Source organism: Salvelinus namaycush, chromosome 14 (assembly GCF_016432855.1).
Source record: "Salvelinus namaycush isolate Seneca chromosome 14, SaNama_1.0, whole genome shotgun sequence".
NCBI classification, from domain to species: domain Eukaryota; kingdom Metazoa; phylum Chordata; class Actinopteri; order Salmoniformes; family Salmonidae; genus Salvelinus; species Salvelinus namaycush.
The window spans coordinates 17921130-17947059 of record NC_052320.1 but is presented as its reverse complement, the minus strand read 5'-3'; the positions used below and the strand labels follow the sequence as shown (position 1 = coordinate 17947059).

The 25930-nt window shown below is 41.9% G+C and overlaps 1 protein-coding gene across 2 annotated transcripts in view; it reads right to left on the bottom strand.

Annotated features, from left to right (window-relative positions):
* Window positions 1-1974: 1974 nt before the first annotated feature.
* The window catches only part of LOC120058871 (coiled-coil domain-containing protein 50-like), a 40688-nt gene continuing 16732 nt past the window's right edge, over window positions 1975-25930 (bottom strand). Inside the window, exons 3-12 of one of the 2 annotated variants that reach the window (XM_039007609.1) lie at window positions 22943-23005; window positions 22703-22838; window positions 22328-22421; window positions 10203-10281; window positions 5432-5550; window positions 5082-5165; window positions 3817-3951; window positions 3601-3692; window positions 2606-2706; window positions 1975-2514 (exon numbers count right to left, since the gene is read on the bottom strand). In XM_039007609.1, coding sequence (XP_038863537.1) covers window positions 2366-2514; window positions 2606-2706; window positions 3601-3692; window positions 3817-3951; window positions 5082-5165; window positions 5432-5550; window positions 10203-10281; window positions 22328-22421; window positions 22703-22838; window positions 22943-23005 — 1052 coding nt within the window. In that variant the 3' untranslated portion in view covers window positions 1975-2365. The remainder of the gene's footprint in view (window positions 2515-2605; window positions 2707-3600; window positions 3693-3816; window positions 3952-5081; window positions 5166-5431; window positions 5551-10202; window positions 10282-22327; window positions 22422-22702; window positions 22839-22942; window positions 23006-25930) is intronic. The other variant, XM_039007610.1, reaches the window with a different exon arrangement.

The following is a 25930-nucleotide window of genomic DNA, read 5'->3' as shown; positions in this document are numbered from 1 at the left end:
GGCCGGGCGGCCAGCTCTAGGAAGAGTCTTGGTGGTTCCAAACATCTTCCATTTAAGAAAGATGGAGACCACTGTTTTTGGGGACCTTCAATGCTGCAGAAATGTTTTGGTACCCTTCCCCAGATTTGCGCCTCGACACAATCCTGTCTCGGAGTTCTACGGACAATTCCTTTGACCTCATGGACATGCACTGTCAACTGTGGGACCTTATATAGACAGGTGTGTTCCTTTTCAAATCATGTCCAATCAATTGAATTTACCACAGATGGACTGCAATTGAGTTGTAGAAACATTTCAAAGATGATCAATAGAAACAGGATGCACCCGAGCTCAATTTCGAGTCTCACATCAAAGGGGCTGAATATTTATGTAAATAAGGTATGTTTTTTTTATACATTTGCTAAAAAATAACATTGCTTTGTCATTATGCGGTATTGTGTGTAGATTGCTAACGGGGGAAAAATTATTGAATCAATTTTAGAATAAGGCTGTAACGTAACAAGATGAGGGAAAAGTCAAGGGGTCTGAATACTTTCCGAAGGCACTGCAAGTTTCCCTAAGAGAGAGGAAAAAGACAATATTACTGCTGAGGTTTCATGGCTGTTAATTTTATTCAGAAAAACTTCTCAGAAACCTACGAGAGCACTAATGCCAGTGTGTGTGTGTGTGTATCTAATATATGTCTCTCAATAGTAATATGAACATTTCTATTTAAATAGAAGAACAGAATGAAGAATGTTCATGTTCAAACAGGCAAAAAATATTTGGACCATAATGTTAATATAAAAGTAATGTACAAGATTACATTTAAACAATGAAGCAGATTGTGTTCATAAGACACTATAAACACAAAACTAAAACGATTTATCAATACAGAATAAATGCAATCGTTTGAATCAACTGTTCCATACAAAATAACTGGCAATAAAAGGTCACAAAATATAAGTAAACAACAATTGTGTGCTTAAACAAAAGTCATGCAATAAAGATAACAGTTGTAGCAAACTACAAGCCCAGCAGTGCCTGTCTAATGTGCACTTACTGTATGATGTGTGCAAAAAAATGTTGTTTAAATAAAAGGAACAGAAATGTACAGTACGGAGCGATGATTGTCTGTTGAATGCACTCGAATGACAGTTGGAGTGCTGCAAAAGGATGGGAAGCAGAGAGTTGGTGGGAAAACTACATTGAGGATGCATTTTAGTAGTTGAACTTACATAACCAATCAATGTCCAGTTAAGGTTGCTGGTAGAAGGTTTAGTTAACTCATGTCAGCAGTATGCTCCGTTGACTGGGTTTGCAGTGTCCTCCTGTCATACACTAAAGATGTAGAGTTAGCTGTAGGATGGCTACAGTACAGTATGTACAGCATGGGGATCCCAGGGATTAAACATATGAGTCAATATCCTACCATAGACTTGGTTTACTGGGGAAATACAGTATTAGCATAAAGTGACAAGTCTATTTCCCAGTAATTGGGAAACTTGTCACTTTAGCAGGGTGTGAATGACATGATAGTAATGATATAGTATTGATAGAGAGCTCCTCAGGTATTTTTCAAACAGATATTGACAAGAGGAGGGATTGGATGCAATCCCTGTCAGATATGGTTAAAGCCGTTTGAATTGGAGTGTTACTAAGATCTCCCATTAAAGGGATACTTCAGGATTTTGGCAGTGAGGCTCTCTATTTACTTCCCCAGAGTCAGATGAACTCAGATACCATGTTTGTGCCTCAGTGTCCAGTATGAAAGTTAGAGGTATATTTGTGAGCCAATGCTAACTAGCGTTAGCACAATGACTGGAAGTCTATGGGTATCTGCTAGCATGCTAGTAGATACCCATAGACTCCTAGTAATTGCGCTACCGCTAGTTAGTATTGGCTCACAAATTTACCTCTAACTTCTTCCATACTGGACAAACACGGTATCCGAGTTCATCTGACTCTGGGGAAGTAGATAAAGGACCTCACTGCCAAAATCTTGAAGTATCCCTTTAATAATAATAAATAATAAAACACAAATAAAAGTAACAATCAAACATATAGTGATTGATATTAACCTTCTCTCATCAACACAAAAGACAATAATTGGCAGGTCAACTATAATTCTTCCCTTTGTTAATTATATTAGGTTATACGAACCCAAATTGTTGTCTTATCTACACCAGTAATTTAAACAAAAACAAAATCTCCAACTGTATTTCTTAACTGGTTAAAGTGCTAGTTGGGACAACTAAATAATAATACAAGTATCTGGAGATAGTCCTCTTGGGACCAGGTTAAGTAGTGTGGGGGGTGTAAGTGGATATGGGGGGGTGAGGGGTTGTTCCCTGTACACCCAGGCCCAGTATCTCTAACTGTGACATCACTGCTGCTTACAGTTCTCCTTCTTTTTGGATTTGTCGCGTTCTGATTTGGCGCTTTGCCTCTTGGTGGGCGGGATGAAGGTAGGCTCCTCCATGAAGTCATGTAAGCCAGAGTGGGGGATTGGATGAGACTGACAGGAGGATGGGCCTATAAAGAAGACAAGAGAAGGTCATATAACTGTACATCACCTCTATATGAAGCTACATGTTATGGTCAGGTGTTACGTTGTTATTCCTACCAGAAATGGTCTGTCCCACTCTGATGCTCCCCTTGCCTGGTCTCTTGGTCTTGAAAGTTGGGTCCAGTTCCTCTGCAATGTTTCTGATTGGCTGTTGTGATCTGTAAGGATATAAGTAGCAGGTTAAAATATAGAACTTTTCATAGCCTAATCTATTACAAAACATATGATTGCAGTCCATTCAACAGGTAGCAAATCTCTAGCAAAGACTTAAAAAAAAATATATATTTTAGCAGCAAATTATAAGATCAGTCAGGTGCTAAGGAGGGCATTTCCAGACGGGGGTTTCCCAGCATTAAACATTACATTAGAGTGGCACAGTAGGGTTGGGCGGTATTCTGGGGTATTTTGAAATACTCATGGTATGATTTTCAATAAAGTTTTTAGTACATTTAAGTATTTATTTTGAATTTAAATACCTGCAGTCAACTTGTGCACTAGTTTACGAGATAAAGCAGATTGCGTTCTTCATTTTACATTATTTTTCATTATGAAGCTTACCAGTAGGCCTAGTCCCCTTAAAATAGCTGAGCCGGTCACATGTTTAGAAACGCACAACAATGAGACAAGGTGATCTAGTAACACTAAATATTTTCCAGTTAGATGTGTTACAACCGTCTAAAATGTGCGAAATACTGTGAATTTTATTTGCTAACTTACTAACTAGTTATCCAAGTGGCTAGCTTCCTACAAAAATCAAGCTTATCTTGGTAACTGCAGAGAATCCCATCCTGGATCAAGATCCTTGCGGTCTAATATTTGTTTTGTGCGTGAGGAAAAATGTGAGTAGCATTTTTGAGTTTCTTGTATAACTTTATGAGCTGGGATGTCTGTCCTGCAAATAGTTTATGAGACCATATAAAATGTTTGCATACGCTCATTTGCATTTAGCTAGCATCCGCAATGGGATTTTACATGTACTTGTTAATACCGCATACTGCAGGATGGTTGGTTTGAAGTTACGGAAATGTGGATACCGCCCAAGCCTGACTCACAGTGTTGAGGTGGGGCTAGGGGCCTGATAGTCTGGAGAACACTCCTCAGTAGGAGATGGAAGGCCCTCGGAGTCCAGTCTCTCCCGCTGAATCTGACACACACAACACATTATTATTATTAGAATATTGTTTTGAAATAAGACTGTTAAGTCAATGTATAGTGTCAATAGTTAACATTATATGTAGACAATGGCTCATAAAACCAGCAGCAGCTACCGGTCTCTCTCTGACTGTTCTCCTGTTGTGGGGGTCAGCCAGGTCATGCTGTTCACGTCGTGACCCCGGGCCATTAAGGTCACGTGACTGGCACTTCGACTGTATTTCCTGTTTGTGCATGAAGCGGGCGATTTCCTGACAGAGGACACAGTGACCATGAAGGCTCAATACACAATAGGCATGTTGTTACACATTGGACAGGTGGACTCTAGCTGAACCCAAGGCTTTGAGGGACGCATTGTCTGCTGGTTTTTGCTGAGCCTATGATTTATCTGATGAATTTTGAGAATGGTTCATAAAAAGGTCAAATGAACTTTGGAAGCACATTCCCTAGTTAAAGAAGGTAATATACCTCTTCTTAAATCAGGGGTATTCAACTGTGGGTCCACAGCCCCCAAAGGTGCTTTTTTATAAAAATGTTTTATTTGATTTAACTAGGCAAGTCAGATAAGAACAAATTCATATTTACAATGACGGCCTACCCTGGCCAAACCCTAACCCGGACGACACTGGGTCAATTGTGCGCCGCCCTATGGGACTCCCAATCACGGCTGGTTGTGATACAGCCTGGAATCGAACCAGGGTCTGTAGTGATGCCTCTAGCACTGAGATGCAGTGCCTTAGACCACCGTGCCACTCGGGAGCCCTTTTCGCAGGGGGTCTGCGAAAAATATAGACGCAAAAAATAAATGACTTTTGAATTACATACCTACAGTAGAAAAGAGTAGAATATATTATTTCTAATGATGTCAACTTTATTTCTTAACTCCTAATATTGAGCAAAATAAGAGCCAATTACACTCACTGGAGTATCTATCGAACATAGACTTTGAAAAAGCACCCGCGAACAGGCTACAAGTGCCACTGGCTGCTGGTAAGTTTTATTGACTTGGACAAACTTTTGCTAACCTTTGTTTAACCAGATAAATAGCTGCTCTAAGCAAAAATGTGTTTGGAGTTACCTTTCTAGCAAATAGGCTGCTGTATGTTAGAGTTTACACTTCCTCCAATTATAATGTGGGGAGATCAAAATAATGGAAAAAAAATGTCTAGCAGATCTATTCATTTTAAAATGTTGATTACTTCGCCATTATTAGTTTTGTTAACATATGATGGGGTCCCTGGGTCTTCGGTTTTCCTGGGAGCGGGTGCCTGGGCAAGAAAAGGTTGAAGACCTCTGACCTAAATCATAGCCTCACTTGCAGTCAGTTCTGTTGGGAGATAATACCAAAATCATGATATTTCCTTTTACACCTGTATCTTACCTCATCCTGAGCCACTTGCGCAACTCTGAAGTCTCCCTCTGGGTAGGAGTCATGTTGAGAGAGGGAAGAAGGGGCTGGAGGGCTCTGCAATGACAAGAGGATAACTCAGCATGGCGTTGCTGCAGTAACTCCCCTCAATCTACTCTGAACATGTCATGACTCTAGGACCAAGAACATAATCAAAATAGCTTCTGAAGTTTCCTAATTTTATGTTTGTTAATGTGTAAAAAATAAAATAAATTGCCTGAAAACCTCAAATTTTCAAAACAGACTTTATCAGACAGCGACATTTAGTAACATAGTTGGATGTGAGCCGACACAGTACAGCCAGTAGGATGATCCTCCCTTACCCTAGTCAACAGCTTCTCCTCCTCCTCCTGCAGCCTCCTGGCCAGCTCCTCATCCAGCAACACCTGGTGCAGTTCCCCCAGGTCCAGACACACCCCCTCCTCCGGCTGCAGCGCGGCTCCTGTAGAAGGAAAGACTTGGGTTAGGAAGGTTTAGAGATAAAGGCTGTGATGTGGTATGATTAAAAGGTCTATGAAATTACATCTTGTGAAGATAAGTACACTGAACAAACATAGAAACGCAACATGCAACAATTTCAAAAATTTGACTGAGTTACGGTTCATATAAGGAACTCAGTCAATTGAAATCAATTCATTAGGCCCTAATCTGTGGCTTTCACATGACTGGGAATACAGATATGCAGCGGTTGGTCACATATACCTTAAAAAAATTATAATAATGAAGTAGGGGAGTGGATCAGAAAACCAGTCAGTATCTGGTGTGACTCATTGTGACATCTCCTTCACATAGAGGTGATCAGGCTGTTGATTGTGGTCTGTGGAATGCAGTCATACTCCTCTTCCATGGCTGTGCGAAGTTCCTGGATATTGGCGGAACTGGAACACGCTGTCGTAAACGTCAATCCAGAGCATGCCAAACATTCTCAAATGGTGAGTATGCAGGTCATGAAAGAACTGGGACATTTTTAGCTTCCAGGAATGGTGTACAGATCCTTGCGACATGAGGCAGTGCATTATCATGCTGAAACATGAGGTGATGGCGGCAGATGAATGGCACGACAATGGGCGTCAGGATCTCATCACGGTATCTCTGTGCATTCAAATTACCATTGATTAAATACAATTGTGTTCGTTGTCCCTAGCTCATGCCTGCCCATACCATTTGCCCACAGAAGTCGGTTCTGACGCCAAACTGCAGTCAGGTCAAAAACCTGGTGTGGACAACGAGTACGCAGATGAGCTTCCCTGAGAATTTCTGCACAAACTGTCAGAAACTATTTGGTTGTGCAAACCCACAGTTTCATCAGCTGTCCGGGTGGCTGGTCTCAGACGATCCGCAGGTGAAGAAGCCGGATGTGGAGGTCCTGGGCTGGCGTGGTTACATGTGGTCTGTGGTTGTGAGGCCGGTTGGACATACTCCCTGTAATACGACGTTGGAGGCGGCTTATGGTAGAGAAATGAACATTCAAATCTCTGGCAACAGCTCTGGTGGACATTCCTGCAGTCAGCCTGCCAATTGCACTCTCCCTTAAAACTTGAGACATATGTGGCATTTTGTTGTGTGACAAAACTGCACATTTTAGACTGGCCTTTTATTGTTCCCAGGACAAGGTGCACCTGTGTAAGGATCATGCTGTTTCATGCCACACCCGTCAGGTGGATGGATTATCTTGGCAAAGGAGAAATGCTCACTAACAGAGACGTTTTAGAGAAATATGCTTATTGTGCGCATGTACAATATCTGGGATCTTTTATTTCATCTTATGAAACATGGGACCAACACTTTACATGCTGCGTTTATATTTTTGTTCAGTGTATTTAAAGAAAATAAACATACTGCAAATCATACAGCACATGTGCTGGAAGACAGGTCTGGGGTAGCAGGTAAGCCTAGCAGATAGCGTTGGGCGAGGAACTGAAAGGTTGCTGGTTCAAATACCCGTGCTGTCAAGATGAAAAGTGAGCAAGGCCTTAACCCTATTTTGCTCCAGGTGCGTCACACTACTATGGCTGACCCTACAGAACAACATCTCACTTCACCTATCCCGTGTATGTGACAAAATCTTTATTTAAGAATAAAATAGGTTCATCAAGAAGAACAACAATCATCTCTTGGATCATTTCAAGAGAGGACAAAGATGAAGGATGGAGAGGGGTTGAAGAGCAGCTAGTCTATATAAAATGAGGGAAATCCAGATTAAGGTATTTCCCAGACCATCAGAATGAACACTACAAAAGAAAAATCTGATTTGAGAGAAATAAAAAGATTGAGGCCCCTCCCTTAAACACAAGGAAACCAAGATGAGTATATTTTTCCAGATTTGATTGTTGAAGGAGGGAGGACGTGAAGAGGAGTAGATGTACACACAGAGAGGTTGTTGGGAAGCATTGGGTAAAGAGTACAGTAGCCGCCTCCCCTGCAGGTCTGCGTTCAGAGTGCTGAGGTACCAGCAGCTCAGGGTGTTACCTGCTCTGGAGGTGTGCCTAGATCTGGCCCTGATGGAGGCCCCTCTGCTGCAGAAGCTTTGGCTGAGATGGTGGACTCTCCGCAGGGGTCTCTCCTCCCTCCTCTCCTCCTCTGAGCTGTTCTGCTCCTCCTGCTTATGCCCATGCTGGCGATCACTTGCACTCCTCACCCTGCGCTCACTATGGTGGTGCCTATCATCCCTGCCCTCCCTCTCCTGGTCCCCACCTGAGCTGACCCTGTTCCTAGGGTCTCCACTACTCCTCCTACCCCCTCTCCCTCTGCTGTGTTCAACATTGACCTCAGTCCCACTACCCTCCACTATGGTCAGGTTTTCAAGGATTCTTTCTCCCTCTCCTCCATGGCCTTGGTTACTGTAGCCTTCTCTTTGTGAGGCTCTCTTTCTTTCCCCGACATCTCCATGGTAACTACGCCTGGTGGGGACAGCTCTTAGAAAAGCTCTCTGTTGATGTTGAGAGTCACTGTGGGCAACGGCATTTTCCCCATCATGCACTTGGCCGTCTCTGACCCCCCGTGACCTTGACCCCCCGTGGAAGCTCTGCCTCACGGCCCCACCCCTCTCTCTTAAGTCATGGGCAATCAGCTCCCATACATTCACTGCGCGCCTGCTGTCGTCATGGTAACTAGAACAATGCCTGCTGGCATCGTCCTGGAAGCGGACTTGTTTGTTGTCGCTGGTTTCTCTGTAGGTGCACCTCCTCCTAACCCTGTCTCGGTCTCTATCCTGCAGCCCTCTGCCAGAGTCATTAGTACTACTGATGTAGCGCCACCCTCTCCCCTCTGACCTGGGGTCCCTGTCATAACCCCAGTCATGCTTTGCCCTGGGATTCTTATCCCAAATCCTAGCCCTCTTCTCCTTAACCCCCCTATCCCTGTCCTGACAACTCCCCCTATGCCTTTCCTCCCTTGTTCCACTTCCCCTCTCCCACATCCTGCTGCGCTCTTCTCTGGAGCTGATGGGACTGCCGAGACTCCTGTAACTCCTCTCCGGTGGTTGGTACACAGAAGCCTGGCGACCACTAGGGGCAGTATTGAGCCATTTCTCCAGTCTACAGGGCCGGGATGGAGGGAGGTGTTCAGGGAAAACAGTGTCTGTGTCCTCTGAGCCTTCATCACTCAAATAGTCAGGTGGAGGGCATTGGAGGTCGTTTCTGATGAGTCTAGGCGGATTAGAGTGTCCATTATGTGATGATTGTGTTCTGTTATTCTGTCCTGCTGACCTGTGGGTCTCATACAGAGGCTCAGCAGTAGAGTGTGACTGTGGCTGTGTGTTAGAGGTGGAACATTGCCACCTGCTGGTAGCATGCTGATGGTGCAGCCCTTCTCCCTGGCTAGGGCTGGTGCTGAGAGCAGGCTGGCGTGGGCATGACGAGGGAGAGCCACGGACGCTGGTACAGTCTTTAATCAAGCCAAACATGCAAACACAAAAGCAGGTGAGTGTGGGTGTTAATGGTTTATATTAGACAGGCGCAGTGAATGGTGCCAGGCTAACACAGGGTTCATGTCAATATACAAGGGACCATGCTAGACATGCCATTTTGTATTTTTTTTTTTTTTAATATTTGGCTGAGGCATGTCATTAAAATATCCTAGATTATTTATCTATAAGTGAACATTTAAATAAAAGCTTGACAGACAAAACACAACGCACACAGTGCCATGGTCCATGTTATTAACAAGATCGCTAGAGCCAAGTGATTGCCAGAGTGATAAGGCTGCCAGGAAACCTGTGGAGTCAAGTGGATGCAGATTGGAATGTCCGGCTGAGGAGGAGGACAGGCTGTCAAGCATGCAGAGCAAAGCAGGATTAAATTAGAGCTCAGTCTCCAAGTAACTTCAGCTCTACACCTACTACGCAGGTAGCCTAGTGGTTAAGAGCACTGGGCCAGTAACCGAAAGGTCGCTAGTTTGAATCCCTGAGCTGGCAAGGTAGAAAAAAATTGCCCTTCTGCCCTTGAGCAAGACAGTTAACTCACAACACCTGTTCCCTGGGCGCTGATGACGTGGGCGTTGAATAAAGCAGCCCCCCACACCTCTCTGATCCAGAGGGGTTGGGTTAAATGCGGAAGACACATTTTGGTTGAATGCATTCAGTTGTGCAACTGGCTAGGTATCCCCGTTTGCCCACAGCTACAACCCGGCTACAATGACCCAGGTGTGGAGGGCTTGATCATCAGGGTTCATCAGACTTTAAGAGTCCAGAGTTGATTAGGATTTCAAGTCCTTCTGTGCCATATTTTGTCCTTGTTATGATCATAAAAGAAACAGTATGCACACCAACCATGGTGAAAAAGCATTGAGAAGTAACATAAAATCAAGAGGACAGGTCAGAATAGCAGGTACCACCCAAAGTATGATTTACACCAAAGCAATCATTCAACCAACCTTTGTCACCATTAGATATTATTTCAAGAATAAAAGAGAAGAAACCACAGATAGATGATAAAAAATAACCCTAAAGCAAATGACCCTGAAAGTACACTGTTAGATTATAAAGTATTGTCATGCCTAGGAATAATTGGAAATCTTGTTTGAGGCCCAAACAAAACAATAGTGACAGTTTATTTTCTTCTATAGTGAAGCAACAGATACTAAGTGTGACTGTACCATCACAGAGGCTTTCCTGCCCACTGCTCCTCTGTCTGACCCTCAGCTCCTCCTCTTCCTGGATGTGTTTAGCCATTTCCTGTGGAAACAAGGTTAGGTCTATTATTGTTTCATCCATGGAACCAGAGCTGTAACACTACACTCAGTCAGCAGATGTAAATAAAATCATTATAGAAATGGTTGTCTTCAGTATCATATCACAGAGTACTAGTAATTTAGGGTTGACTCAGAGCCCAGAACAGGAGAAGAAATATGTTAATTGTATCCTTCACACACTCAGTTTGTGCTCAGTTGCAGTACTGAGTCAGTCAGAAAATGCCTAATATGTCAACCTCCAAATGCTTGCCAAGCATATGGCTGAGGTTAACTAGGCTTGTGCCAATGTGTGGGCAGACGCTGGCATCAATCACTGTGGTTTTCTATTCAGCCTCCACCCATCTACATTCAGAGAACCTTTGAAAAAGAGATAATTCTGTACATTACAGATTAGTACCACAAGGTGTCAGTATAACATGGCCCAACATTACAAAATAAACAGTAAAGACCCAAGCCCTGTTACCCTAAAATAAAAATGTTCAAATCAACCATATCAACAGAGAATCTTCAGAGAAATAGGGTCAGGGTTCTTACTTCTTGGTCATGAATGACTGGTGAGTGATGCAAAGCATCAAATCAAGCCACAGATATATTATTGCTACATGTTAAGGAGTATGAGTGACATGGCATTAGACTTAGAAATTATTGGCTCGTGGTTCTTAAATCACAATTCAAATAAGGATCCAGTGGTGGAAAAAATACGGTACTCAATTGTCATACTTGAGTAAAAGTAAAGATACCTTAATAGAAAAGTGAAAGTCACCCAGTAGGATACTACTTCAGTAAAAGTCTAAAAGTATTTGGTTTCAAATATAAGTATCCAAAGTAATTACTCAAATATACTTAAGTATCAACAGTAAAAGTCTAAATCATTTCAAAATCCTTATAGCAAACAAGATGGCATAATTGTCTTGTTTTATTTACAGATAGCCAGGGGCACACGCCAACACGCAGACATCATTTACAAACGAAACATTTGTGTTTAGAAGAGATGACCAGGTATGTTTTCTTGAGAATTGGAACATTTTCCTGTAAAAATGTAACGACTACTTTTGGGTGTCAGGGAAAATGTATGGAGTAAAAAGTACATTATTTTCTATAGGAATGTAGTGAAGTAAAATTTGGCAAAAATGTAAATAGTAAAGTACAGATACCTGAAAACTGCTTAAGCAGTTGTTAATATTTTTACTTAAGTACTTTACACCACTGCAAGGATCCAATTGCTCAATCACTGTCAGGTGGTTTAGTGGGATAACTCAATCAGTAAGGACAAACAAAACATCAAAGACTCTTCAGAACACGACACAAATGTATCTTTGCTTTGCTCTGTGGAAATAATAGCACTACAACTAAATAGTATTTAATGACGTGTGGAAACTTGCAACATGACAAAGACTGACAACTAGTCTCTGTAATTGTATAGACAGTCTGGGTGGCCTGCACTAGAAAGACAGTGGAAGTGTTGCTGAATGCAGAGCCACTATGTCTCCATTATGAGGGAGATCTAGCATGACCACAGTGGCTGCTCATCACAAAACCTGCTACGGGTTAGCCTGGTCCCAGATCGGTTTGTGCGGTCTTACCAACTCCTATGGTTATTGTGGCAAAACGGCACAAACAGATCTAGGAACAGGGTAGCTCCAGATGGCCAGGCCAGGCTGGTAATTTCAGGAAGGCCTGGGGGCTGACTCAATGGAAAATAAGAGGCCAGGCAGGCAGACCAGAGAAACAGAGAAGGCCAACCTTTCATCTCCCTCTGCCTGGCTCGGCGGCTGGGCTCTGGTCTGGAAAAATTGCTGAGAGAGTAGGCTGCTTTACTTTCATTAACACCTTGTCAACTGGGCATGCCACTGCCACCCTGCACAAGGGCTGCCTCCCTTGTAACTTTGACCTCAAAAAAGACTTGTGCTCTGCCTCCTCTGAGACAGAATTGAAGCCCTGTGCTACAAATTATACACAACGGAAATGTGCGGTACCATTGATACATGCGGGGGGGGGGTCTGTGAAGGCGACAACAAACCATATCAGTACTCCCTTGATGCCACCTGTAGATTTGTTTTATTTATTGAACCTTTATGTAAATAGGCAAGTCAGTTAAGAACAAATTCTTATTTACAATGACGGCCTACCAGAAGGCAAAAGGCCTCCAGCGGGGACGGGGGATTCAAAATAAAATATAGGACAACACACATCCCGACAAGAGACACCACAACCCTCCATAAAGAGAGAGACCTAAGACAACTAGATCAAATAGTGCATGTTTAGAGGGGTGGGCCCTTTCGGTACAAAAAAACCCTCCAATGACAAGTGTTAAGAGCCTCTTGGTTGGCTAAATCCCAGTGCTTAGCCAGCTTAGCCTTGCCAGCCTCAGCAGACAGTTAGCAGCTTGACATGGCAGGTTAGCTCAGGGAGTGCCATGGGGAACTGGCATTCAGACTGACTGCACTGCCTGGTGCCTTCTGTTCTGCTGCACAATTAAACACACGGTCAGCAGGGATGCTAATATTTAATCAACACACTACATCAGCCAACGTTACGTAAATGTCAATTTGCTCGGACTGTCTTTTAGGCATTCACAATGACCTTGGAAGTAGAATATGACTATCAGGCTTGGGTGTTATTTGGAAATAGCCACGGGATGGTTTTTCAATATCATCAACATTGAAACTTAAGTTTTTCAATACATTTTTAGCTACTTAAGTTAATACCTGCAGTCAACTTGTGCAAAAAGTTAGGACATAAAGCAGATCATGTTCTTCATTTCACCTGTCAAATTATTTCACACTATGAAGCTTACCGTAGTTCCCCAGAACAGTTGAGCCAGTCACGTGTGTTTGTAAGTAGCACAACAGGAGAAAACGGGAGCAGGTGAGTCCAGCTGTGTATTGACAGGGGTCGCGTTTTATATTGAAAGTTAAGTGTTTTTTTGCTTCAATAGTGATCAGGAACGTGCGACTATAGTTTTCCTTCACAGAAAATACATTAGGGCAACACATTCGGCAGAAAACAGCTTCATTTTCAAATTTCAAAAGAAGTGCAATTCTCTTTCGCAGGCAGCCACACAAGTAAATGAGCTAACAATGAAAAAGCAACGTTGGTTTTTTTGCAAAAATTATGCATGTTCTTCATATTTTGTAATGTTTATCATAGGAAATGTAGCTGGCTACATTCTAATATTTTGCTTAAAAAGTTAACCTTGCATTTTACCAGAGAAAAGTGGGCTGGCTACTATGAGAAAATTACCGGAGAAAATGACTCTTGTTCACATTCGCTTGTGTCAAAAAATACATTCGGTAGCACCTACCTATACATTCTGTACATAAAACATTAAGGACACCTTCCTAATATTAAGTTGCACTCAGAACAGCCTCAATTTGTCAGGGCATGGACTCTACAAGGTGTTGAAAGCGTTCCACAGGGATGCTGGCCCATGTTGACTCCAATGCTTCCCACAGTTGTGTCAAGTTGGCTGGATGTCCTTTGGGTGGTGGACCATTCTTGATACACAGGGGAATATGTTGACCATAAAAAAAACAGCAGCATTGCAGTTCTTCACTCAAACTGGTGCGTCTGGCACCTAATACCATACCCCGCTCAAAGGCACTTAAATCTGTTGTCTTGCCCATTCACCCTCTGAATGGCACACATAAACAAGCCATGTCTCAAATCTTTCAAATCATTTTTTAGCCCGTCTTCGCCCCTTCATCTACACTGATTGAAGTGGATTTAACAAAATAACTCAAGGATGATCAAAGTAAATTTGATGAACCTGAGCTCAATTTGGAGTGTCATAGCAAAGGGGTGTGAGCACTTATTAGGCTTTTCATTTGCAATAAAATTTGCCAACATTTATAAAAACTTGTTTTCACTTTGTCATTATGTGGTATTGTGTGTAGTAATGTTTTTATTTTGAATTCAGGCTGTAACAAACAAAAAAATGGGGTATGAATACTTTCTGAAAGGCACTGAGCGTCATGAGTTTAATCCGACTGTCGTACTACATCATAACCCAAAATAAGCATGCAGAAAACAATGTAAATAAACACACTATATCCTCAAAACATAGTTAAAATATCATTTTGATATCATGGATGATCAGTCCTTGCATCCACAGCACTGTCTATGAATTTAAGAGTTTCTTATATTTCAGCTTTTAATTTTAACATTGTGGTATTGTGTGTAGGCCAGTGACACAAAATCTCAATTTATTCAATTTTAAATTCAGGCTTTAACACAACAATCCACTTCAAACAGTGTAGATGAAGGTGAGAAGACAAGTTAAAGGATTTTTAAGAATTGAGACATGGATTGTGTATGTGTGCCATTCCTGCAGTCAGCATACCAATTACACACTCCCTCAAAACTTGAGACATCTATGGCATTGTGTGGTGTGACTAAACTGCACATTTTAGATTGGCCTTTTATTGTCCCCAGGACAAGGTGCAACTGTGTAATGATCATGCTGTTTAATCAGCTTCTTGATATTCCACACCTCTCAGGTGGATGGATTATCTTGACAAAGGAGAAATGCTCACTAACAGGGATGTGAACAAATGTGTGTACAAAATATTAGAGAAATGCGCTTTTTGTGCGTTTGGAATATTTCTGGCATCTTTTATTTCAGCTCATGAAACATGCGACCAACACTTTACATGTTGCGTTTCGATTTTTGTTCAGTGTGAGACCACCACTTTCAGCAACACTACTGTTCGGGGGCCAAGCTACTAAATGATCTACACCAACAGTCTGCTCTGACTTCACTCACTCTGAACAAGGATCCTTTATGAGAGATTCTGAGGCAGCTAACTTCAATAAGGAAATCTGAAGAGTAAAGGAAGGAGAAAGCTGTCTTTGTGAGTCGGGATAACCTGGTCTGGTCTCTGGAGCCATTTGCTGACCATTTCTCCACAAGACCCCTTTCTCACTCTTCTAATTATATACTACCTTCAGAAAGTATTGACATTTTGTTGTGTACAGCCTGAATTTAAAATGGATTAAATTGAGATTGTATGTCACCGTTTTACACACATCCCATAATGTCAAAGTGCAATTATGTTTTCAGATTTTTTTACAAATTAAAAACTAAATGTAAAACGTTGACATTCAGACAGAGCTATGGATGGACTGACCATCAATGATATCAAAATTATATTTTAACCATATTTTGAGGCTATAGAGTGTTTACATTTACATTGTTTACAAACATAGGAGTAAAAAAGGCTTATATTTTGGGTTCTGATGGGGGTATGATAGTTGGACTAAGCTCATGACGCATATACAGTGCCTTCAGAAAGTATTCAGACCCCTTGACGTATTCCACACTTTGTTCCAGCCTGAATTCTAAATGGATTAAAATAAAAGATCTCACCCATCTACACACAACACCCCATAATGACAAAGTGAAAGCATGTTTTTATAAATGCTGGCAGACTACAACTTCATTCGAGTCCACCTGTGGTCAATTCAATTGTTTGCGTATGATTGACCAATGAATAAAACATTAAATGCTGAAATAAGTATCCTTTTGTTGTTAATTACACTTTGGATGGTGAATCAATACACCTAGTCACTATAAAGATACAGGCTTCCTTCCTAACTCTGTTGCCGGAGAGGAAGGAAACCGCTCAGAGATTTCACCATGAGGCCAATGGTGACTTTAGTTAAATGGCTGTGATGGGAGAAAACTGAGGATGGATAAACAACATTGTACTTACTCCACAATACTAACCTAATTTACAAGAGTGAAAAAAAGGAAGCTTGTACAGAATAAAAATATTCTAAAACATGCATCCCGTTTACAACAAGGCACTAAAGTAATACTGCAAAAAAATGTGGAAAAGCAATTCACTCTTAGTCCCGAATGTGTTTTGTTTAGGGCAAATCCAATACAAAACATTACTGAGTACAAATCCATATATTTTTAAGCATAGTGGTGGCAGTATCATGTTATGGGTATATTTGTCATCAGCAAGGACTAGGGAGTTTTCAGCATTAAAAATAAATGGAATTGAGCTAAGCACAGGCAAAATTTGGGAGGAAAACATGGTTCAGTCAGCTTTCCACCAGACACCTTTCAGCTGGACAATAACTTAAACAAGGCCAAATCTACACTGGAGTTGCCTTCCAAGAAGACAGTGAATGTTCCCGAGTTGCCGAGTTAAAGTTTTGACTTACAGTGCCTTGCAAAGTAATCACCCCCTTGGCGTTTTTCCTATTTTGTTGCATTACAAGCTGTAATTTAAATGGATTTTTATTTAGATTTCAAGTAATGGACATACACAAAATAGTCCAAATTGGTGAAGTGAAAAAAAGTTACTTGTTTAAAAAAAGTGGTGCGTGCATATGTATTCACCCCCTTTGCTATGAAGCCCCTAAATAAGATCTGGTGCAACCAATTACCTTCAGAAGTCACATAATTAGTTAAAGTCCACCTGGGTGCAATCAAAGTGTCGCATATTCTCAGTATATATACACACACACACATACATATATACATACACACCTGTTCTGAAAGGCCCCAGAGTCTGCAACACCACTAAGCAAGGGGCACAACCAAGCAAGCGGCACTATGAAGACCAAGGAGCTCTCCAAACAGGTCAGGGACAAAGTTGTGAAGAAGTGCAGAGCAGGGTTGGGTTATAAAAAATATCAGAAACTTTGAACATCCCACGGAGCACCATTAAATCCCTTATAAAAAAAATTGAACGAATATGGCCCCACAACAAACCTGCCAAGAGAGGGCCGCCCACCAAAATTTACAGACCAGGCAAGGAAGGCATTAGTCAGAGGAAACAAAGAGACCAAAGATAACCCTGAAGGAGCTGAACAATCGCCGCTGTGGAAATTGGAGTATCTGTCCATAGAACCACTTTAAGCCGTACACTCCAGAGCTGGGCTTTACGGAAGAGTGTCCAGAAAAAAGCCTTTCATTAAAGATAAAAATAAGCAAACACGTTTGGTGTTCGCCAAAAGGCATGTGGGAGACTCCCCAAACATATGGAAGGAGGTACTCTGGTCAGATGAGACTAAAATTGAGCTTTTTGGCCATCAAGGAAAATACTATGTCTGGCACAAACCCAACCCCTCTCATCACCCCGAGAACATTATGTTTTTCCATCGGCAGGCACTGGGAAACTGGCCAGAATTGAAGGATGGCGCTAAATACAGGGACATTCTTGAGGGAAAACGTGCAGCTATAATTGCTGCAAAATGTGGCTCTACAAAGTATTGACTTTTGGGGGGTGAAAAGTTATGCACGCTCAAGTTCTGTTTTTTTAATATTATTTCACTAAAAATATTTAGCATCTTCTAAGTGATAGGCATGTTGTGTAAATCAAATGATAAAAATCTATTTTAATTCCAGGTGGTAAGGCAACAAAATAGGAAAAATGACAAGGGGGGTGGAATACTTTTGCAAGCCACTGTAAAGCAACGTCAAGCAGGGGTGACCCGTCATTCACGGCAGGTGTGGCAGCGCATTGAGCCCCACAACTATAAAAAAGTTTTATAACTATAAAAGAGATTATATATATATATATATATATATATATTTTGGCATTAATACGAGTCACATATCAGTTTGCAAACAATGTAATATACAGTTGAAGTCGAAAGTTTACATACACTTAAGTTGGAATCATTAAAACTCGTTTTTAAACCACTCCACAAATTTCTTGTTAACAAACTATGGTTTTGGCAAGTCGGTTAGAACATCTACATTGTGCATGACAAGTAATTTTTCCAACAATTCTTTACAGACAGATTATTTCACTTATAATTCACTGTAACACAATTCCAGCAGGTCAGAAGTTTACATACACTAAGTTGACTGTGCCTTTCAACAGCTTGGAAAATTCAAAAAAATGATGTCATGGCGTTAGAAGCTTCCGATAGGCTAATTGGCATCATTTGAGTCAATTGGAGGTGTACCTGTGGATGCATTTCAAGGCCTACCTTCAAACTTAGTGCCTCTTTGCTTGACATCATGGGAAAATCAAAAGAAATCAGCCAATACCTAAAAAAAAAGTATAAACACCATGGGACCATGCAGCCGTCACACCGCTAAGGAAGGAGACGCGTTCTGTCTCCTAGAGATGAACGTACTTCAGTGGGAAAAGTGCAAAACAGTCCCAGAACAGCAGCAAATGACCTTGTGAAGATGCTGGAGGAAACAGGTACAAAAGTATCTATATCCACAGTAAAACGAGTCCAATATCGACATAACCTGAAAGGTCGCTCAGCAAGGAAGAAGCCACTGCTCCAAATCCGCCATAAAAAAAGCCAGACTACGGGTTGCAACTGCACATGGGAACAAAAATCGTACTTTTTGGAGAAATGTCCTCTGGTCTGATGAAACAAAAATAGAACTGTTTGGCCATAATGAGGAGGAAAAATGGGACGCTTGCAAGCCGAAGAACACCATCCCAACCGTGAAGCACGGGGGTGGCAGCATCATGCTGTGGGGGGTGCTTTGCTGCAGGAGGGACTGGTGCACTTCACAAAATAGATGGCATTATGAGGTAGGAAAATTACGTGGATATATCGAAGCAACATCTCAAGACACTCTGGAAGATAAATCTTGGTCGCAAATAGGTCTTTCAAATGGACAATGACCCCAAGCATACTTCCAAAGTTGTGGCAAAATGGCTTAAGAACAACAAAGTCAAGGTATTGGCCATCACAAAGCCCTGACCTCAATCCCATAGAAAATTTGTGGGCAGACCTGAAAAATCATGTGTGAGCAAGGAGGAGGTCCACAAACCTGACTCAGTTACACCAGCTCTGTCAGGAGGAATGGGACAAAATTCACCCAACTTATTGTGGGAAGCTTGTGGAAGGCTACCCAAAACGTTTGGCCCAAGTTAAGCAATTTAAAGGCAATGCTACCAAATACTAATTGAGTGTATGTAAACTTCTGACCCACTGGGAATGTTATGAAAGAAATAAAAGCTGCAATAACTAATTCTCTACTATTATTCTGACATTTCACATTCTTAAAATAAAGTGGTGATCCTGACTGACCTAAGATAGGGAATTCTTACTAGGATTAAATGTCAGGAATTGTGAAACACTGAGTTTAAATGTATTTGACTAAGGTGTATGCAAACTTCCTACTTCAACTACATGCATGCATATATATAAATATATATAATAAATTGAGTTAAAAAAGCCACAAACAAGGTCTATTTGGTTTTCTTGAGTGAGTCAGCTCCAAAATGTGTTTCAGCCTAGCTCAGTGCTTTCTGTGGTGGTGGGGCAAGCCGAAAGGCACCTAAAGACTCAGACCATGAGAAACAAGATTCTCGGTCTGATGAAACCAAGAATGAACTCTTTGGCCTGAATGCCAAGCATCACATCTGGAGGAAACCTGGCACCATCCCTACAGTGAAGCATGGTGGTGGCAGCATCATGCTTTGGGGATGATTTTCAGCGGCAGGGACTGGGAGACTAGTCAAGATCAAGGGAAAGATGAACGGAGCAAAGTACAGGGAAATCCTTGATGAAAACCTGCTCCAGAGCACTCTGGACCTCAGACTGGGGCGAAAGTTAATCTTCCAACAGGACAACAACCATAAGCACACAGCTAAGAAAACACAGGAGTGGCTTCGGGACAAGTATCAACGTCCTTGAATGGCCCAGTCAGAGCCCGGACTTGAAACCGATCGAACATCTCTGGAGACCTGAAAATAGCTGTGCAACCTGACAGAGCTTGAGGGGATCTGCAGAGAACAATGGGAGAAACTCCCCAAATACAGGTGTGCCCAGCTTGTAGTGTCATACCCAAGAAGACTCAAGGCTGTAATCACTACCAAAGGTGCTTCAACAAAGTACTGAGTAAAGCGTCTGAATACTTATGTAAATGTGACATTTCCGTTGTTTGTTCTTTTAAATACATTTGCTAAAATTTCTAAAACCTGTTTTTGCTTTGTCATTATGTGTTATTGTTTGTAGATTGACGAGGGGAAAACAACATTTTAATCCATTTTTGAATAAAGCTGTAAAGTAACAAAATGTGGAAAAAGATAATGGGTCTGAATACTTTCCAAATGCACTGGATATCTGAGGAAGGGTATAAATCCATTTCTAGAGTGTTGAAAGTTTCCAAGAGCACTGTGGTCTACATCACTGAGAAATAGAAAAAAATATATGGAACTACCCAGACTCTGCACCAATCTGGGCTTCATGGGAGTGCGGCCAAACGGAAGTCACTCCTAAAAACAAGGCACATGACAGCATGCCTGCGGTTTGCAAAAAGGCACGTGAAAGACTCGGAGCATTAGGCAAAAGATTATGTGGTCTGATGTGACAAATTAAACTATTTGGCCTGAATGCAAAGTGCTATCTCTGGAGAAAACCAGGCACAGCTCATCACCGGTATAACACCATCTCTACCGTGAAGCATGATGGTGGCAGCATCATGCTCTGGGGATGCTTTTCAGCGGCAGGGACTGGGAGACTGACTGGTCAGGATAAAGGGAACAATGAATTGAGCCAAATACAGGCAAATCCTTAATGAGAACCTGCTTCAGAGTCCAAACAACCTTAGTCTGGGGGCAAAGATTTACATTCCAACAGGACAATGACCCCAAGCATACAGCCAAAGTAACGCTGGAATGGATCGAAACAAGAATGTGAAAGCCCTTGATGGCCCAGCCAAAGCCCAGACTTGAATCTCATTGAAAATCTGTGGAAAGACTTGGAAGATTGTTAAATTAGATGGGGAGTGGCGGTGAACAGCAGAGCTTGAGAAAATCTGCAAGGAAGAAAAATCCATACAACAGATTTGCAAAGTTGATAGACATACCCAAGACGACTCCAAGCTATAGTCGCCGCCAAATGTGCTTCTACAAATTAATGACTCAGGGGTTTGAATACTTACATATGTAAATTAGTATTGGCGTATTTCATTTTCAATACAGCTTCAAACATGTTTTCACTTTGTCATTATGGGTTATTGTTTGTCATTATGGGTTATTGTATGTAGATTGGTGAGAAAAAAAACAATTTAATCCATTTTGAATTCAGGCTGTAACACCAACTTCTGGAATAAGTCAAGGGGTATGACTACTTCCTGAAAGCACTGGATAAGTCCTATTCTTCAAGAATCAGGTATATATAATTAATTTAGAAGTCCAAATATTGATGTAGCAACTAAAGAGTCTAGCTTTAAACAGTCCTATACTGGTGCACTGAATGTTTGCTCAAACATGCACAAATCCTTCTCTGTGTCTACTCTAGCTTGTGTATATTGTTAGGCCTGGCTCCTGTGTGCATAGTAGGGACTGGTCTGGCCTTACTACTATGGCAAAAGCAGAGAGGTAATGGATGGGATGTTCTCCTTATGTCTGGGTTAGAGGTCAGTTTATCTACAACTTACTGGAGAGAAGCTACATCTATAAAAGGAAGCTCCTTTTCATGAAACTCCCTGATCACTTTGTCAAATAGCTCCTTTCTAACACAGTAGATTGAAAATTCCTGCTACTTTTCTACAGTTGACCAACTAGATGATACATGAAAGTGGAAACTTACATGCACTCATTTTAGACATGATATTGTACAAAGTGGTACAGATCAAGCCTCTGCATCTACCTAGCATGTTTCTCCTCACACTAACCTTCAGTGAGACAGAGCAGGAGGGATGGAGCATAACCTAGAGTAAATTATCAGGGAAACTGCTTAACTTGTCATTCAGATTAATAATAGATCACAGGTTGTCTCTGTGGTGGCCTTTGAGCCTGCTCAGATTGACGTCTCCCAGTGTTCAGGTTGAGTAGATACATCTGAGTGGGTAAACCCTGGCCCAGAGAGTGCAGCATTCAGCTCCAATGTGACCTCATTCATTACAGAGCCACATTATACTGTATTTCGAGCCATTTGGTCCCTGGGGAAACTCAAATGATGACATTCCATTATCTACAGGAAGCTAGTGGAAATCCACTTGATTAGTGAGTACACTATCAGTATTGTAAAGAACCACTTGGAACCTCAAGTTTCTCCTCAAATCAAATTAGAAGACATCTGCAGCTCACCTCATCCTCCTGCTCCGTCCTCTGAGCCTCCTCATCAGCACATCTCTGGATCTCCTCCTGGATCATCCGGGCATACTTCGAATCCTGTTCCTCACTGGGTACACAGAAGGGACAGGGGAGAGGGGCATGGATTACTGTCAGAGACCAAACCACCCTGTGTGTCATATACAGTAAGTACAATATTGCCAGGGGTCCACAAGTAAACCGATCGTTTAGATTATGTAGGAATTGTTTATGGAGACAGTCTAGATTATTTTTAAAAATAGTGACAGAGTGTACAGTAAAATAAACAGAGGGTACATGGAGAGTGAGGTGAAAAATGTGTGTGTGCCTGCGTACGAGCAAAGTGTTTATTTAAATGAACAGTGTCCTTACAGTTGTCTAGACGCCTGGCTCAGGGCTCTGTGCTGAGCTCTCTGTTCCTCCTCCTCATCCTGCAGCCTCTTGGCGATGCGGATGTCATTCTGCACCAGCTGGTTCTTCTGAATGTTGGTGGTGTAGTACTGCTCAACTGGGACAGAGGGGAACACAGGGTTACACAAACACAGCCATGGACCACCTACTACAGTAACTCTGACAGACTACTGTGAGGGGTGTGTGGGATGTTGGACTTACTTTCCTGTTCCTGTAGGTTTTGTGCCAATGCTCCATCCTCCAGGACAGCAAAAACATGGCACACTGAAGGAGAAGACATGACCGTTAGTCAAGAGGAATTTTAGCAATCTATACTGAACAAAAATATAAAAAACGCAACATGCAACAATCTCAAAATGTTTAGTTAGTTACAGTTCATAAGGAAATCAGTCAATTGAAATTAACGAATTAGGCCCTAATCTATGGATTTCACATGACTGGGCAGGGGTGCAGCCATGGGTGGGCCTACTAGGGAGCCAGGCGCAGCCAATCAGAACTAGTTTATTTCGTTGTTTTTTTTTTTTTTACAAAAAGGGCTTTATTATAGACATAAATGCACCTTAGCAACACATTTTAAACTCATATTTCAATGTCATAAAATGTGGCCATATCTTGGGAAAGAAATGACCGCTTGTCTTTTATGACAATCAATAGAGAGACACACACTTGCGGCCACAAAATATTTCTAGGAGATGTTTAGATCTACAGGAGCACAATAATGAACTGAAAACAGCAACTGGCAGTGTGGTACAGTGACAAAACATCTGGCTGGTGCTGAATGGAGCTGTATGGACACAATGTAGTGGGCAGTTGATGTTTTTGGCACAGCACTCGGTGTCCCCTCAGAGCACAACAAAAGTTACCCATTGCATGATGTCCCAATCACACTAGAGGCCAATGGAAAGGTATATAGGTCATTAAACAGCCTACATCTAAACAGGCAGCTATTCACACAACACAAGCCATCTCTGCATGTTTGGGACAGGTAGATCTATTATTGTAGTTTGATGACCAAAGTGGCTGGAGCTGGAGGGCAGCCCAGTGAGTCTCAGAGGAACACCCAGCCTGGAATTGTCAGCAGCTGCAGTGTAACAGTGCACCAAACCAGACGTGGTTATTAACCAGGTGCTGGGCCAGGCCTGGGCCCCACCAAGGTCTCTCTTTCAGTGCCTCTACTGTCACTCCTCTCTACAGCCACAGACTATATTGCAACAGAGGCTGATGTGAGGAGCTATAGGACGGGCTCATTGTAAAAGACTGGAATGGAATTGATGGAACAGTATTAAACCCGTCAAACATCAGGAAAACACATACTTGACTCTGTTCCATTCATTCCAATGAGCCCATCCTCCTTTTGCACTTCCCACCAGCCTCCTATGCATTACACAGGGGAGAATTTAGTGTAGATTGTCAATTAATTCAATGAATTTCAATTTATTTATTTTTTGTCACATAAAAAGTGTAATGTTTGAACTCTGTGGTATATTTGTCTTTATGTGGGAGAAGCATTAAAAAGATCTCTAAACAGACCATCAGACTCTTTCCTGCAGGGGACAGAGCAGTTGGTGCAGAAAATATCTTTAGTACCTACTCCCTTGCCCTGGCCCCTGCGGGTGCCGGCAGGGGCCCCAAGACATTCCACAGCAGCATCTAAAGACTCCTGACCTCTGACCCCCAAATCAATCACCCTGCTGCATTATGGTCCGACTGTGTTACACAGCCACAGCTCCCCCATCAGTGACCGAGATAACAGGCCAGCCACCTGCCGAACATGGCAATACCGCAGATCAGCTTACTACAACATTAACTAGGGATGCACGATATATTGGTTAACATATCGTAATCGGCCGATATTAGCTAAAAATGCCAACATCGGTATCGGCCGATGTCGAATTTAACGCCCGATGTGCAAAACCAATGTCCAAGCTGACGTGCATACCTATATAATGAAGGTACATGACGTAATGAAGCCATGTAAAATGTTACGCTTACGTGCAACACAGCATTCCTAAACTAGCCCACAATGTCTGCTGTGTGGATCGAGCAGTCAAGACGAGCAATCATTTGAAAGAGTAAGGAAATTTCAGAGAGAGAACTCAAAGGTGAAACCCATTAAAGCCAAGATAATGGAATTCATTGCAATTGACAATCAACCGTTCTCTTTCGTGGGTGATGTTTGGCTTTCGCCGAATGGTCGAGCACCGGTTAACACAACCAAGTGCACTATTTTTCTGAAGGTGCCCTACCGGAGTTACACAGTAATAGCATCACTGCTATTAGCTTCACGATAAACTGTCATATTATGGAACGCCGTTTGGGTCTTTTGAGTGTCAATAAAGATACAGTAGCACTGTCAAAGCTGTACAAAAAAGTCTGCAAACAAGCAAACACCGGCCATGCCCGATGTGTTTACAATGCCGCGTTGGTAATAAAGCATAATTTATTCGACCGTAACTTCTGGGGTAGCTAGCTTTAGTTTGGTACCTAGCTAGCTCCAATACAACAAGCCTGAAAACAATGACCAGTAGAAACTGCAGTCATTTTCACTATTCTTAGCAATGATTTAGGAATCCTTGTGAGTAAGTATTAGCTAGGTTGCCACTTGTTCGCCTATTGAAATTGAACTTCAGTTCATGAAAATAAATAGCTAGCCAGCTACTTAACCCTGTTGCCCAAAGCTAACGTTATAAGCAGCCATCTAGCTTCATCTGGCTAGTGAGGCTCGACCTGACCGGGTTGTGTTGTGACGCTAGCCACAATAAGGATTAGGCACAAGTGGAATTTGCGGTCTACCATCAAAATAAAAGAAAGTCATTGGCAGTGACAAACGAATACAAATAGTAGAATTATGCCATACATTTAATTTGAAGGCTAACCGCAAAGTCCACTATTGTGGCTAGCTTCACATAGATGGGTCTGACCACCATTAATCAAATAAGATTGGGAGTCCCAAACACGGTTAGCAAGCTAACTATATAGCTACTGAAACAGATGTTGTTTTGCTATGTTTTTGAGGAAGAACATTGTTTGCATCCATGAGCTAGCTTTTTTTTTTTTTAAATGACCAGCACTGCAGCTGCGCGAGACCACTTTCCCAGCATCATAGCATAGGTATTGATGAATTGTTGTGACATATGAAATACGAGTGATAGTTATTACACATTGATTACACTATGTAAAAAAATGTAT